Source organism: Hydractinia symbiolongicarpus, chromosome 9 (genome assembly GCF_029227915.1).
Source record: "Hydractinia symbiolongicarpus strain clone_291-10 chromosome 9, HSymV2.1, whole genome shotgun sequence".
In the NCBI taxonomy this organism is placed as follows: domain Eukaryota; kingdom Metazoa; phylum Cnidaria; class Hydrozoa; order Anthoathecata; family Hydractiniidae; genus Hydractinia; species Hydractinia symbiolongicarpus.
Genome location: NC_079883.1, coordinates 26,165,288 through 26,179,553, shown reverse-complemented (window position 1 = coordinate 26,179,553; position 14,266 = coordinate 26,165,288). Strand labels below are relative to the sequence as shown.

The 14,266-nt window shown below is 35.0% G+C and overlaps 4 protein-coding genes across 4 annotated transcripts; all 4 read left to right on the top strand.

Moving 5' to 3' along the window:
- The first annotated feature begins 455 nt into the window (after positions 1-455).
- On the top strand, positions 456-5,716 carry LOC130656271 (beta-alanine-activating enzyme-like). Its single transcript, XM_057459102.1, has 5 exons — positions 456-1,127; positions 2,194-2,383; positions 2,902-3,259; positions 3,333-4,427; positions 4,887-5,716. Exons 1-5 carry the CDS (start codon positions 586-588, stop codon positions 5,708-5,710), a joined length of 3,009 nt encoding a protein of 1,002 aa, XP_057315085.1. The 5' UTR covers positions 456-585; the 3' UTR covers positions 5,711-5,716.
- LOC130656276 (translation initiation factor IF-3-like) lies at positions 5,601-6,968 on the top strand. Its single transcript, XM_057459106.1, has 2 exons — positions 5,601-5,739; positions 5,849-6,968. Exon 2 carries the CDS (start codon positions 5,871-5,873, stop codon positions 6,426-6,428), a length of 558 nt encoding a protein of 185 aa, XP_057315089.1. The 5' UTR covers positions 5,601-5,739; positions 5,849-5,870; the 3' UTR covers positions 6,429-6,968.
- A 19-nt stretch (positions 6,969-6,987) lies between these two features.
- On the top strand, positions 6,988-10,050 carry LOC130656272 (adenosine 3'-phospho 5'-phosphosulfate transporter 1-like). Its single transcript, XM_057459103.1, has 4 exons — positions 6,988-7,252; positions 7,798-7,945; positions 8,423-8,572; positions 8,857-10,050. Exons 1-4 carry the CDS (start codon positions 7,133-7,135, stop codon positions 9,798-9,800), a joined length of 1,362 nt encoding a protein of 453 aa, XP_057315086.1. The 5' UTR covers positions 6,988-7,132; the 3' UTR covers positions 9,801-10,050.
- Positions 10,051-10,798: 748 nt separating this feature from the next.
- On the top strand, positions 10,799-12,148 carry LOC130656275 (homeobox protein six1b-like). The gene has a single exon (XM_057459105.1). The coding sequence runs from the start codon at positions 11,167-11,169 to the stop codon at positions 11,893-11,895; it is 729 nt and encodes a 242-aa protein (XP_057315088.1). The 5' UTR covers positions 10,799-11,166; the 3' UTR covers positions 11,896-12,148.
- Positions 12,149-14,266: the final 2,118 nt, after the last annotated feature.

The window sequence follows — 14,266 nt, the reverse complement described above, 5'->3', positions numbered from 1 at the left end:
CAGGACAATTGTTTTTGATTTGAAATTGTTTTCTTGTTCAGCATTTCTTGCACCAAAAAACATCCCTTATTTTAATTTTTTATTTTACAATGTCAATATAGGTGTTCACTCTGTCAGGAATTGTCAGCAATTTTGAAAATATAGCCAAAATATCAGAAAAATTTGGTACTTTTATGAAATGTCTGGAATAAAAAATCACAAATTTTAATTTTTCCGCTATCCAACCACTCCTTCAAGTCCCGGTAATGCATATGCTTTTCATTTTAATATGTTTTTCAATGTCGGTTTGTATCTCCAGCTTGTATTTCTTTCCTTTTTTCTTTGCGTATAATGTATTTTCACATTTTCTTTAAACAGTCAGTTAGTTCATCAGCCACAACTATAGGAAACAGCAGGGAAGAAAATTGAAGAATGTCAGTTTTGTAGTTAAAAAATGTCAGGAAAATTGAGGTCAACTTTTAAGTGGATACACTGCAATATAGACAACATTTTGTCATTGTCTTTCTTTGATTTAAGTTCTGTAAAATAGAATCATCTGCCACTGTGTTTTATTTGTTTAGAATATAACTAAAAATTGGAGGCATTATGAGTTTTTTGGATGTTTGCAGTATCACTAGCAGCAACAATACGGCGGTAATATTCAATGATGGTATCAAACAATCTCTTACTTATCCACAGTTCAATATTACTGTTAAACACTTGAGCATAATGCTAACACATGAGAAAAACTTTTCCAAAAATGGTGTCATAGCAGTGTACAGTGATTCTAGTTTGAATTTACCGGTAATAGTGTATTCAATATTTTCACTGAAAGCTGTCTTTTTACCTCTTTCAACAAATAAACCAATGTCTATCATTGAAAGTATTAAAAAGTGTAAAGTGGAATACGTGTTTGTTCAGAAGACATCATTACCTTCATTTGTACTTGCAATTAAAGACAAAATACCTTTGTTAACAGAAATCTCCTTCAATTTCATGAAGGATTATGTCCTACTCAAGTTAAAAATTGAAAGCCAGGCAAGTTCTCAAGATTATTTTTACATTGTACAAAGTTCTGGGAGTACTGGAAGACCTAAAATTATTTATGCTCCTTGGGAATGCGTTAAACCGAATGTTATTGACATGAGGTGAGTTAAAATTTTCGTGTCAACTTGTCACGAAACTTACTTAAACCCCATTCACACCTAACAAAACTGCTTTAAATTAAACTGGTTGTACTTAAACTGATTTTTATTAAAACTCCATGTACCATTTGCACCTAAAATTCAAAACACATTTGCCACAATCAACAATAAAATTAGGTTTGCTCAATTTTCTGACTTAAAGCCTCTTTCAAGAGAGTAAAAAATATTCTCTGGTCAGAACCATGAATAGAGTTTTCTAAAGAATCTATCTGATAGCTAGGTTAGCCACACCATAATAATATTTCTTGAAAATTTATTTAACTGGAAGTTTGCAGGCAGATCACAACAATATTCGTCTTTTTACTTTTAAAACTTCGCCTTCAGCCTAATAACAAAGTGTCTTCTAATATACATCCTCATGTTTACTTTGCGTATTGAAATCCTTTTTCAATATGAATGTGTAGCTAGCTACTGCTCCTGATGTGCATAACCAATATAATAGTTCGACCAGCGTAAAAAACATCAAAGGGTTTTCTTCTGAATAAAAGCCTAATTCGAATATAAGTGCAACTACATTTAATTCTTTGTATTTTGCTTCATTTATCTTCGAATGTTGTGAACAAATTTCTCGTGCTGCATGACCACGCCAGCGATCGGCCATTTTTGTTTATGTTTAAACATGGTTGTCGATAAAACACGAATAAAACAACCTCGACAGGTTGTTTTGTTAAAACTAAGTTCATTAAAACTGGCTTCATTAAAACAGGTTTTACTGTGGTATGAACGGATATATATATAAAACATGGTTTATAAAACCACGTTAAAACATGTTTTAACTTTAGATGTGAATGGGGTATTAGGTAAATTTTCAAACAGAAAAGGTTACGATTATACTTTTATCTTACTCAAAAATAGAAGACAAGCTGTCTCCTTGGCCTTATGGTTACTCGTAAATACGTGTGCCATTTGATCAGGGAAAATCAGAATTGTTTGACCTCTTCTGTGACAAACAATTGAAAATTTAATGATGGTTTGACTTGATAATGAGTTTGTTGTCCTCTATATAAAGGAACACCTTCATAGCAACCTTCAAAGACGTTATTTTCATATCTTCAGCATTGACATTTGATGCATCAATTGTTTTGATGTTACTTGCTTGGTCATCTGGTGCAACTATGCTTTTGGTATCAAGAAATGTAATGTGTAATCCAGATTCTCTCTCATTGGCTTTGCAACAGAATCAAGTGTCGATTATACAGGTAGGATAAATTCATGCGCTGTTAGAATAATCAATTTTATTTTCTATCACGTTAGCTTTGTCCTTGTTGCTTTATAGTAAAACCTAAGTTTCCAAAGGAAGTCCACCCTGAAATTGTTTTCGGTTTACGTTAGATTTTATGATGTAAACAACAGCATCAGAAAATCGTTCATTAAACTCAAAATTTCAATAACCATCAAAGCTGTAAATAAACCAAGAAAGCAGAGTGTTTATGTTCATCTGTGGTTTAAACAGGTTTTGTTTAAATTTAAAAACCGTTTTAAAAATTCTAAAATAGACAAATAATTATAATTCTATCTGTGTTTTTTTAAAAACAAAATGGGCAGGCTATAAAAATGTCAGATAAAATATGGAGTTTTCCACTCTGTTTAATATATATATATTTTTCAAGTTAGGTATAATAACAAAAAAAACAATCAAAATCAACAACGATGAAAACAACAAACGAACGACACGTCGCATCACGCAATTTTTAAAAATATGATTCCTTTGTCTTAGTGCACAACGTCACTTCTCCATTTAATCGGGATGGAACGTCTGAAAAAATATCTCGTTAACCGTGAAAATAACTTAAGAGTTTTGGCATGTGGAGGTGAAAGATTCTTAAAAAGAGAAGACGCGATTGCGCTGATGGACGCGCGAAACAATCTACGCGTGTACAATATATACGGGACAAGTGAAGTATCAGCGTGGGCGACTTTATATCGTATCACAGATGCGAGTTTTAATTTCAAGTACGATCAAATGGAGACGGCAGACTGGGTTCCACTTGGAGATGCTTTAACCAATACGAAAATTGAAGTAAGAAGTAAAGAAAATAAGTCAATTAAAAATGGCGGGGGAAGAATTTTCGTAGGTATGTATGGTTGTTGACTTCAAAAGCAACTTATATTTCACATCTTGCACCCTTTCTTTGGATTTTTTTTCAGGTGGTCACCAAAGGGTGTGTAAGGTCGACGATAAAGAATGTACTGATGAGGATTACATGCGAGATACAGGAGATTTAGGAATCATCCTCAATGGGAACATTTATTATTGTGGGAGAGCCGATTCAAATGTTAAGCGTAATGGACAATTGATTTGTTTAGATTTGTTACAACGACGTGTTGAGAACATAACAGATGTAAAACACTGCTTTTGTGTCATCAAGTTGGTGGCGTCGAAGAAAGAGAACTTGCTTATGTTCGTAGCTACTCCAACAGTTGCTGCGGAACACATTCCCAGCATTGAGGATGATATTTTGAAAATGATCAATCAAGATCTTTCCAGTTCATACATTCCTGATCGAATTGTTTTTTGTCAGCACTTTCCTGTCAACAATCATGGAAAGATTAATAAGTATGGTTTGGTTAGTTCGCCTGATGCGCATGCGCAGTTTTCTCATCAGAAATCTGTTAGTGACTGCTTGAAATTTAATTGGAAGCTAGCTCTGAGTAATAAATCTACGAAGGAGCCTGAAAACTCTGACAATTTTATCCTGTGTGGTGGAGATTCATTCGCAGCTGTTTTTCTTATTAATAAATTGTCTTCGTTAATTTCAACTAACAATGTGTCGTTTGAACGACTTTTAAATGCAGTACTGACGCGAACTTATGGGGACGTGGAGTTGCTTCTCCGTCGTTTTGCAAATATTACGGGAAACGGGAAACAGGAAGAAGAGCGGTTAGTGCAACAGCGCCCCTTCTCTGATACGAAGCAGACCTGTGATCATTATATTGCTCTCTGTCGTCAAAACAAAAAATTTACATGTAGTTGTGAATATAAAAATTTCACAAATATGAGATTCTCGAATGTTTCTAAAATTTCCGAATTATGGAAATATGACATGAAGAAGTGCATTGATGCATCGCCTTTGGTGGTTTTCAGCAATGACTACGAGAACGGTATTGTTTACATCGGTTCACATGCTCATGTTTTTGCAGCTGTTTTTTTAGATGATGGTAGAATGTTATGGGAAACTATTCTTGGTGATCGGATCGAGTCTTCATCTATCATCTCACTGGATGGAAAATATATATGCGTTGGTGAGTTAGTTTTGTTTTGTGTTGCTGGTCGCAGATCTCCTGCTGCGATGAAGCGTGTCTCCGTCAGTTAGCATGTTAGTACTCTAATGGTAAAATTACATGAGTTAACTGCAGGTATTTTTGAAAGTAGAAAATTATGATTTTTGAAAGTAGCACACGGTCAATATATACATTTTTAAGCAAGCTGTGAACGGTTTGACGGAAAAAGATGATCTTAAAAATCCTTAAACAGTGTTTCTCTTCGATCTGGTAACTGTTAAAAGTTAAAGTTTTATTCTTCATGTTTTCCGTCTATAAAAGATTTGATCTTGGAAATTCACATATAATACGTTCCCAAGCCCCGTGGCTGTAGCTGCGAGCAATGCTGTGACATTATCTAAATGCAAGAGGGAAACTGTTTGGAGAATTTTTAGCCGTGTCAATTCTTTTTTTTTTTTTAATTTTTGTGGTGTATTTTAGGATGTTATGATGGCTGTGTTTACATTCTTGAAAGATATACCGGTGCAATTTATTGGAAATATGCAACTGGTGACGTTGTCAAGTCGTCGCCATGTGTCGATCGTCGTTATGGAATTCTTGTAGTGGGGTCACATGACCAACATGTGCATGCACTTAACATCGCTACGAAGGAGTGCTTATGGAAAGTATTTTTTTCCAGTTCATGTTTTTCTTCTCCTGGGGTTAGAAAAACTCATGTTTACGTCGCTCTTCTATCAGGGTGTGTGCATGCGCTAGAAATTACGACTGGAGAGAGCATTTGGAAAGTGAACTTGCAGAAGCCAGTTTTTTCTTCGTTTTGTGTGTGTGAATCCTTCATCGTGGTTGGTTGTGTTGACGGTGCATTGTACGCTATTGATTTTGATGGCGATGTGAAGTGGAAATTTCAAACTGCTGCAGCGATTTTCTCTTCGCCAGTTCGTGTGGACACAGAAGAGAGAATCTTATGTGGAAGTAACGACAAGTACGTGTACTGTCTATCTAACTACGGTGATTTACTCTGGAAATATGAAACTTCGGCTGCCGTCTATGCTTGTGTTGCTTTTGTCCAACAGTCGGAACAAGTTGCCGCAGGATCAAAGCGCAAAAGAAACGAAGCTGATCGTAACTGTTTCGTCGTGGTTTCCACTAATGGTGATGTCTTTGTGTTGGACTGTGAAGGGATTTGTGTAGCTAAATATAGTTTACCCGGAGAAGTTTATTCGTCGCCTGTGGTGATTAATGATCGGATTATTGTCGGCTGCCGTAATGACAGTCTTTATTGCTTGCAAATTGAGACAACATAAAACAAATTAAAATGTTATTTTATTGTTATGTTAGTGTGATTTTATCATTTTGTTTATTGTTTGTGTGTGTATGCGAAATACGAGACTATGTTATTAGCCAATGAAAAGTTGCTTGACAAATTCTTTTCTCTTTTCTAGATCAAAATATAAATTTTCACAGATGTATCGATGCATTTTTCGCCAGTATGTAAACCACGTTTTTAATTTTGCAGTAAGGACGCCAAAACCAGTATGGCCAGTGAATAGATACTTGACCAGCGACACGTTTGTCCGACTTATTGATGAAAATGGACAAAATCTCGGTGTGGTGTCTAAAATGGAAGCCAAAAATATTGCAAAAAGCAAACAGCTTGAGTTGAAAGAAGTCTCAAAAGCTAACCAGAAAACAGAGAATAGCGTGTTTAAAATTGTAAATAAGATATCTCAACAGAAGACATCTCCGGTGGAGAGTAGAACAATGAAATCTAAAGAACTGACTATGAAGTCACAAATCGAAGATCAAGATTTAAACGTCAAAGCAAAAAAATTACAGACCTTCTTAGATAAAGGTTATAAAGTGACGCTGAAGATATCAAAACCTCGCCAAAGTCACGTGACACCTCGACAGGCTTATGAGAAGCTGATAGTAAAGTTAAATTGTGAGGTTAAACTTGCTGGAACTCCGAAAGAATCGGAAAAGTTTTTCCGGTGTGTGGTTTATAAAGGCGAGGAGAAGTGACCAGTCTTGTTTGATTTTGGTTATTTTTCTTATTCCATGAAATAATTTTCTAAATAGAAAAATTAGAAAAATGCGTAAGTCTTACGATTTGCAGGTTGATGTATAAATGGAAAGGAAAAACGCGCTTGGTGTAATTTCGGAAAACTTGGTAAAAGAAGACTCGGGAAATTAAAGGCTGACCTTTATGAAGTGGACAATGTTAAATTATGGAGAGTAATCTCGTCATTTCAAAGAAAATATTTCTTTACATTTTTGCATCTTTTAATTACTTCTGTATTACTTCATGGAGGAATCTGAAAAAATGGATGGATGGAAATATGGAATTTTAATCGTTTTTGCTACAGGCTGATCTATTTTCATTTCGAAATAGCACTGGTTTTATTTTTTACGCGTCCACGATACTGACAGTTGTTATGGTCTTCATAAATTATCTGCTGCGTATGTAAATGGATCAAGACATAATAACAAATTTTAAGTGTTCTTTTGTATATTATATTCTTATTTTAATTCTTTAAAATGGGTGCTGATAGTTCTGAAGGATGTTTTAAATGTTTTTCTATTGGCAACGTACTATCATCGACAGGTTTTGGGAATCAAGTTTTAAAGTTTCTGTTGCGTGGCAAACATGTGATGAGACTGTTTTAAACTCATTAGATTCGTTACGTTAATAGCAAATTATTTTTTTAGAAAAAAAATATAACAAAATGGCGTACAATAAATTATCTCGTGTTTTTCTGCACCTCGCTTTCATTTATGTTACTTTCTGTGAAGAAAAGAGTGAAGAGAGTAAAATGGAACCGACACAACTGCCTCATTCTCATTCGGTAGGTACGCTCCTCCTTGCAGCCTATTCAATTCTTTCATCAACGTTAGAGTATGCATCAATGTTTAGGCTGGACCACGTTTTAAGAATCTACCAGTAATGGTGATGCGCTAAAATTAGTACGCGTCAAATTTTACACCAATGAGGTAATTGCATAAAATTGGTTAAAGTCAATGGAAGTTCCGCTTCTTTATAACTTAGTTAACTATAAAAAACTTGAGACTTGATTATATGTAAAATTTAGTTTAAGCAACTTCCTTGCATACTTTCTTGTACAACTGTTACTCCAAAATATAGTCTTAAAGTAATTTTTTTTTGTATAAAAGATACGTATATACCACACAAGGCGTTTCGTTTATGTTTTCTTTGTAGCTTGTCAAGTGTTACAGCCTTTTTCTCAGAGGTTTATAAGGAATGTTCTCTAAAATGTTCTTTGATTTTTTTTGTCACTGTCGCTATCTATATTTTTATTCGTGTTGTTTGCACTTCAGGTTTGAACTACATGAAGTAATCATGTAGCTTACGTCAGCATTTTTTTATTTATAGCACAGCCATCATCTTCCACATCGTATGCACAGTGGAGAAAATTGGCTTCATAGTTTTGCATGGAATGTGATTGGTTACTCAGTCATCCTCATCCCTGCTTTTTTTATAATGCGCATGATTAAAACGTCGAATTTTAACGAAAGGGAAGGTAAATAAATTTATCGTCACGTGTTCGAACCAATTAAGAAGTCCTTAAATCAGGAAGTCCCTAAAGAAGTCCCTAAAGTTTAAAGTTTAAAGGAAGTCCCTAAAGTTTAAAGTTTAAAGGAAGTCCCTAAAAATAAAAAGTAATGAAAACTTGTTCTGATCCTTTTGTCTTTTTGTTAGCTCCCTTTTTGTATCCAAAAAAAAAATTAAATGTTTGCATTGAATCAGGTTCTAATGTTTCCTCATTTTTTTTATCACGTGTTCAACAAAATATATTCGTTCCAATCAAGTTGTCCACAAAGTCAGAAGGTTGAAAAAATTTGTAAAGCGGCATCAAAACTTGACCTGATCAGAATTCCCTTTAGCGTTAACTATCATTTTTTATCCCAATTATTAAATGTTGTCACACACTTATCACTTACCATTAAGTGTTTCATGAATAATGTTGGGATCGTATTATCAAATTATTATTTCTCAGGGCAAGGCTTCATGTTCCGTTTGATTCAATGTTGTGTGTTTGGTGTTACCAAGGAAACAGCGTCAGCAGTAGCACCAGCTTCCATCTTTCGATGTTTTACTGGAACAACCTCATCTGTGGTTGCAACAAAACTTATTTTCTGTACTACAGGTATTTTTATCTTTCAAGAATGTTACATATTTCGTCATTCGGATAAAGCAGTGTGGAAAAATGAAAAATTCTTGGATTGCTAAATTTTTGATAATGCTTTTTCTGTTTGTTCACTTGATCTATTGCTTCAGTGCTCAGTGTTCAGCTGCACTTTCCAAGCGCTTTTCGATATTAGGGAAGTATCTTTTCGATCAATAAAACTTCAGAGATAGCTAAGTCTCTCCTTAGCTGGCATTAAGCGTTTTTTTTCAGACCTATATGTAAGTACATACTGTTTGCTTCAGGTCTGCAAGTATCCTATCTCACCTGGGGCGTCCTTCAAGAAAAAGTCATGACACAGAAATATGGTGTGGGCGATGAAGCTGTCCATTTCGAAAATTCAGAATTTCTCGTCTTTATGAATCGTATCGTTGCGCTACTCGTCGCTGCTACTTACGTTTTTTTTACGGCTCCCAACTGGAGTGGGCCGTTTTACAGATTTTCCTTTAGCTCCTTGTCAAACATTTGCAGCTCGTGGTGTCAATACGAGGCTCTAAAGTTTGTCAGCTTTCCCACTCAAGTTCTTGGTAAAGCTTCGAAAATGATCCCAGTAATGCTAATGGGGAAATTTGTGTCGAAAAAAACCTATCAATATTATGAGTACGTAGTCGCTGTGATGATCTCCATAGGTGTGAGTCTTTTTCTTATGTCGACAGCATCCGATAAACATCACTCCGCTGCAACTACCGTGCCAGGAATTGTGTTGATGCTCGGTTACATGGGTTTTGATAGCTTCACATCGAACTGGCAATCAAAGCTATTCAAGGAGTACAAAGTTTCTTCCATGCAAATGATGTTTAACGTGAACGCTTTCTCAGTTTTGTTTACTTCGGCGCCTCTTTTGTTAAGTGGTGGTATGTTTTACGCAGTCTCGTTTATGATGAAATACCCGTCGTTTTTTTCGCACGTCGTTGTTATCTCGCTTACCTCAGCGACTGGACAGTTGTTTATATTTTACACGATTGGTGAGTTCGGACCTCTCGTTTTTACCATCATCATGGTCACACGACAGATGTTGAGCATTTTGCTGTCCTGTTTAATATATCGACATGTGTTGTCCGCTCAAGCGATTTTTGGTGTAACCATAGTTTTTATGGCTTTATTTTTACAAATTTATGCAAAACACCGAATCAGCCAAAAAACACAACAGCAACAAATCACCACGAGGGAAGGTTCGGACATGGCTTAATATACTCTCTATGCTGGTATTTATAGTTTTAAAATATTTATCCATACTGCTGGCACATTCGGCAGAACACTGTTTTTGCAAAACCTTATTTAAAGAGGGGGAGAGTGAAAACTATTCCTGCTCTCTTTTTTTTCTAATTTTTATAATCACTGAACAAATTTTTCACTGTAGCAATTTATTTGATTTATTTATTTGACATGTAAACGATTCGTAGAATTTCATTGCATGTTGACAAATATTTATAAAAGAATGATTGGTTTATACATAAATGATGTCACACAGCGCAAACACCTTTTAGCATCGGGCGAATTTGTCTCTGCTTATACTTACTGAAACAGAAGAGTATGGGAAAAACGAAAATGGACCCTAAAACAGTTAGAATGATTATTTTGTTTTCCAAAATCTAAAATTTAAATTTAAAATATCGTTCCTCCTCAATCCTAAATACGGTATCCGCCCTCCAGCCAGTTCTTTTTCAATAGCTCCTTAGGTCTCATAACTTTCAGAGCTTTAGATATTGGCTAATACGCCAAATTACCCCTAAAAATCTTTGTGAAATCCTTCTAATTGGATCAAATGAATCATTCTGCAAAGCATGGAAATGCGATTAACATGATCTCTCGATTTTTTCAGATTTTTACCCTGAAATCGTTAAAATATAGAATTTTAGCCTTGCGAAAAGCCCAGTATATTCAGGGTTAAATAAGATGGGAACATATGTTTACCTTGCACCAGGACTGAGATGAATAACTGAATTGCATAAATGCTGCAAGCATGAATGATATCCTAAAAATTTGCGCAAAAATTGCAATAGCTACATTTTATACGTTTTTCGGTGTTTATTTCTACATTTTGACCTCGAAACCTTCTAAAATGTCCTTAAATCATAAAATTTTGAAGCTGTGTCGGATTTTCTGGCCACATACAGTTGATCAATTTTTTCTTCGTAAAGTGATGCAAAGAGAAATAAATGAAAAACTTTGTGTTTGTTAAAACTTTAGTAAAGATTTCGTAAAATTTAATTTCACAATTACTCAGCAAAAAGCAAAATTTTCACGCAAAATTGTAAAACTTGACGGAGGATAAAATTTTATAACGTTATTGCAAGCCGACAATAAGTTCGTGACACGATTCATTTTCAAAAATGTTAGCGTGACATAACACGTTACGATATCCAACAGTCAAAAAGAATTGGTTTTGTCACATACCAAAGTGTTGGAAATGTTGTCTTTGAGGTAGTATACTCAGCTAAATGAATAAACAGAAGATAAAAATATTTGGCTGGTGATCTTGTCAATAGTAGATTGAGACTTTAAAAAGTTCTGTAAAAGTTCACAGATAGTTAAAAGGAAATCTGATTAAAGTGATGGCAACGCTACAATTCCTTCCTTCATGCATGGAGTATGATAGCCAACAGACAATACGAAACTATACACATGAACAAGTAGCTTGTATTTCCCAGGCGCTTGAACAAAGCGGTAACATCGACTATTTAGCGAGATTTCTCTGGTCGTTACCAGATTACGATGACGTTTATGTTAACGAGTCCGTTTTAGTGGCAAAATCAGTTGTGGCCTACCATCGAGGTAATTTGCAAGAACTTCGTCACATCATCGAAAACAATAATTTCGCACCAAGCTGGCACCCAAAGCTACAAATGCTTTGGCTGGACGCTCACTACCTAGAAGCTGAAATCTTTCGTGGTAGACCGTTAGGGGCAGTAGCCAAGTATCGTATACGACGAAAATATCCCCTACCACGAACAATATGGGACGGTGAAGAGACAAGTTATTGCTTTAAAGAAAAGTCGAGAGCTGTTTTACGGATATGGTACAAGCAAAACCCTTATCCCTCGCCACGAGAGAAAAGAGAATTATCCCGAGCGACAGAACTTTCAACAACACAAGTAAGCAATTGGTTTAAAAATCGCCGACAAAGAGATCGAGCAATCGAAGTAAAAAAACGGGAGCAAGAAAAGAAGAAAACGTTTTGCAAATACACTGCAGATACAAATGCTGACCCCTATTCTGATGAATTCGACGCTACACCGCCATTATGTAATAACCAGTTTTACATAAAAAACATGAACACGTGACGTCATTAACGTGACAAGTTACGAAACAAAACAATGAAGTTAAAATGCGGAACAGCAGGAAAGAAATGATGACCAACTTTTGAGCTGTATGTATTCTGTGGGAGCTGAATAATAATTTTGTAACAGAACAAATATTAACAAGTATATTTTTCGAACACACATCATCCACACACGCGATTCTTCAATACAAATTTTCAATTGAGAGGGAGTGTGCTTGTAAGTTCGTTGTAATAAGTTAAGGTAAAAAAAAACATTATTCAAGTTGCAACAAATAAATTTTCACCTTTTATTCATTCTCTTTATTATAACAAATTTGTACTTAAAGGGGCTACAAAAAGGGCTGTTGCTTTTTGACTTTTGTGACTTTTGTGACACGAAAGACACGAAAATATCATATATTGGTTATCCATAATTTATTTAATATAAGCACATACCATGCTTTTAACTTAAGTCTTCTTATAAAATGCTCTTTAAATTTTTGGACTAGCTAGCTAGCTATATCCTTCGAAATTTTGCATAGGAACATACAAGTCTATTGCACATAAAGCCAGTCTAAGCAACAACAGTGACTCTTTTTAGAGGTATTAATTACCTTCTTCTAGTGACATAGCATTTTTGAACAAATACAGCTCATCGTGTTGTCTCTGTTTAACGACATCTAAAATTTTGGAGGGTAAGTTTGAGATTTATATGCTTTCGTCGAAAAAAGGTTTACTGGCCTTTTAGGAGTAATTTCGTTTCACTTTTTTTTTTTTAAAAAAACTTAGTGGATAAACTTTTGCGATTTCGTGAAAAAATTGCATTTGTTAGTCTGTTAGCTCTTCAAATTTAGCTATAAATAGATAACGTATTTCCTTCTTTTTAGCGCCCCGGCGCTAATTTAAAAATTGACAAATATGGCGCTAGTTAAAGGGCGGCGCTAATAAGAGGGCAGTAAAATACATTAATTTCCAAAATGACATATTAACGAATTTTCCCTACAAAATGTCAATAACATCATCCTCGTCGTCATTCTGAACCACCAAAATAACTTCTTCTGCATCTTTTGAAACGTTGGATCACCTCGAACTAACAATTGTTGTTTAAACAACTCAGCACCCGCTGCAAAAGGTGTTCCTTTTTTGAAGCAATGAATCAAATTATCCTCGCTTTCATCAATTGCAAAATTCCATGCGCCCGCCCTAAACGATTTTATAATGATATCTTGAGGCAGTGCAACTCAAGATTCGAAAACCCACTCAGCCATCTTTTGTCTTATGGGCAGCTTTGGATTTTCAGCTGCTGTGTATATGTGTTTTATTACACATCCATTCATAAATCAGTAAGCTTAACCTTAAATGGTTAGTTCTAAGATAGATCTGGTGCTTGTATGTATGTGCTTTGTACAGTCTTCTGGTATAATTATCGAATTAACTTTGCTATCTAACACAGACTATTAAGTAAAATTTAAATGAATCCTAGGCTAAAAGTCGAGGTGCGAACGAGAACTTTCCGAACACGCTTTGAACATACTAAAGGGTAAGATCTTCATACATCCATGCATTTGATGATGAAGTAACAATATAACGTGATTCGTACTCCTTATATAAAGCTGCTGCCTTCCCTTTGGCTCCACCAAAATCTATAAAGGACTTTAGCTTTGTGAAACAGATATTCTAACTTTGGCTTGTTGTTTTAAAACAAATCTCTTTTGCACCAACTGCATTAACTTTTGTTCGGGACTTTTTGTTCTCTTCCATTGCAATTACTGATTCTTTTAAATTACTCCCGACTTTTTGAGCAGTTTTCACAGGCTGAACGAAGTTCTTAGCTGCTGAAAACATTTGAGCAATTAGTTCTTCCTTTCTTCCACTTATCCTTAAATTTCTAACTCTCAAGTAGTTCTTCAGCTCTTCGACAGACATTTTTGATATTAAATCGTAATCCATGTTTGTTTTAAATGTTAGTAAATAACTTGATAGCTAAAGTGCGATGTTTATACTTCGTTTTCTCAAGTGTACTAAATCTTAGCAGCACCCCGAAATAGTACCGAGACTGCCGGACTTACGTAATCGGATAATGTTAAATAAGTGTATTAGTGAAGATGTAACATACATTAGCAAGAACTGAGGATGTCAAAGGGATTAAAAAAGGAATACAAATTGGATTGGCCAGATTTTATTTCCGTATTAGTATTAGCACAAAATAAAATCCACTATAAAAATTGAGTTGGATAAATGGATGTTGCCTTAAAAAATTAGGAGATTTATTAGGAACTCTTGATATCATGTTTTTTGTGATATACTTGCAATTAAAAAAGGCTTCTGATAGCAACATTTTAGCTCCGCATTTCCCTCGTCAGGGCATCCAACTGCAAATTAAGTTCCGTAAT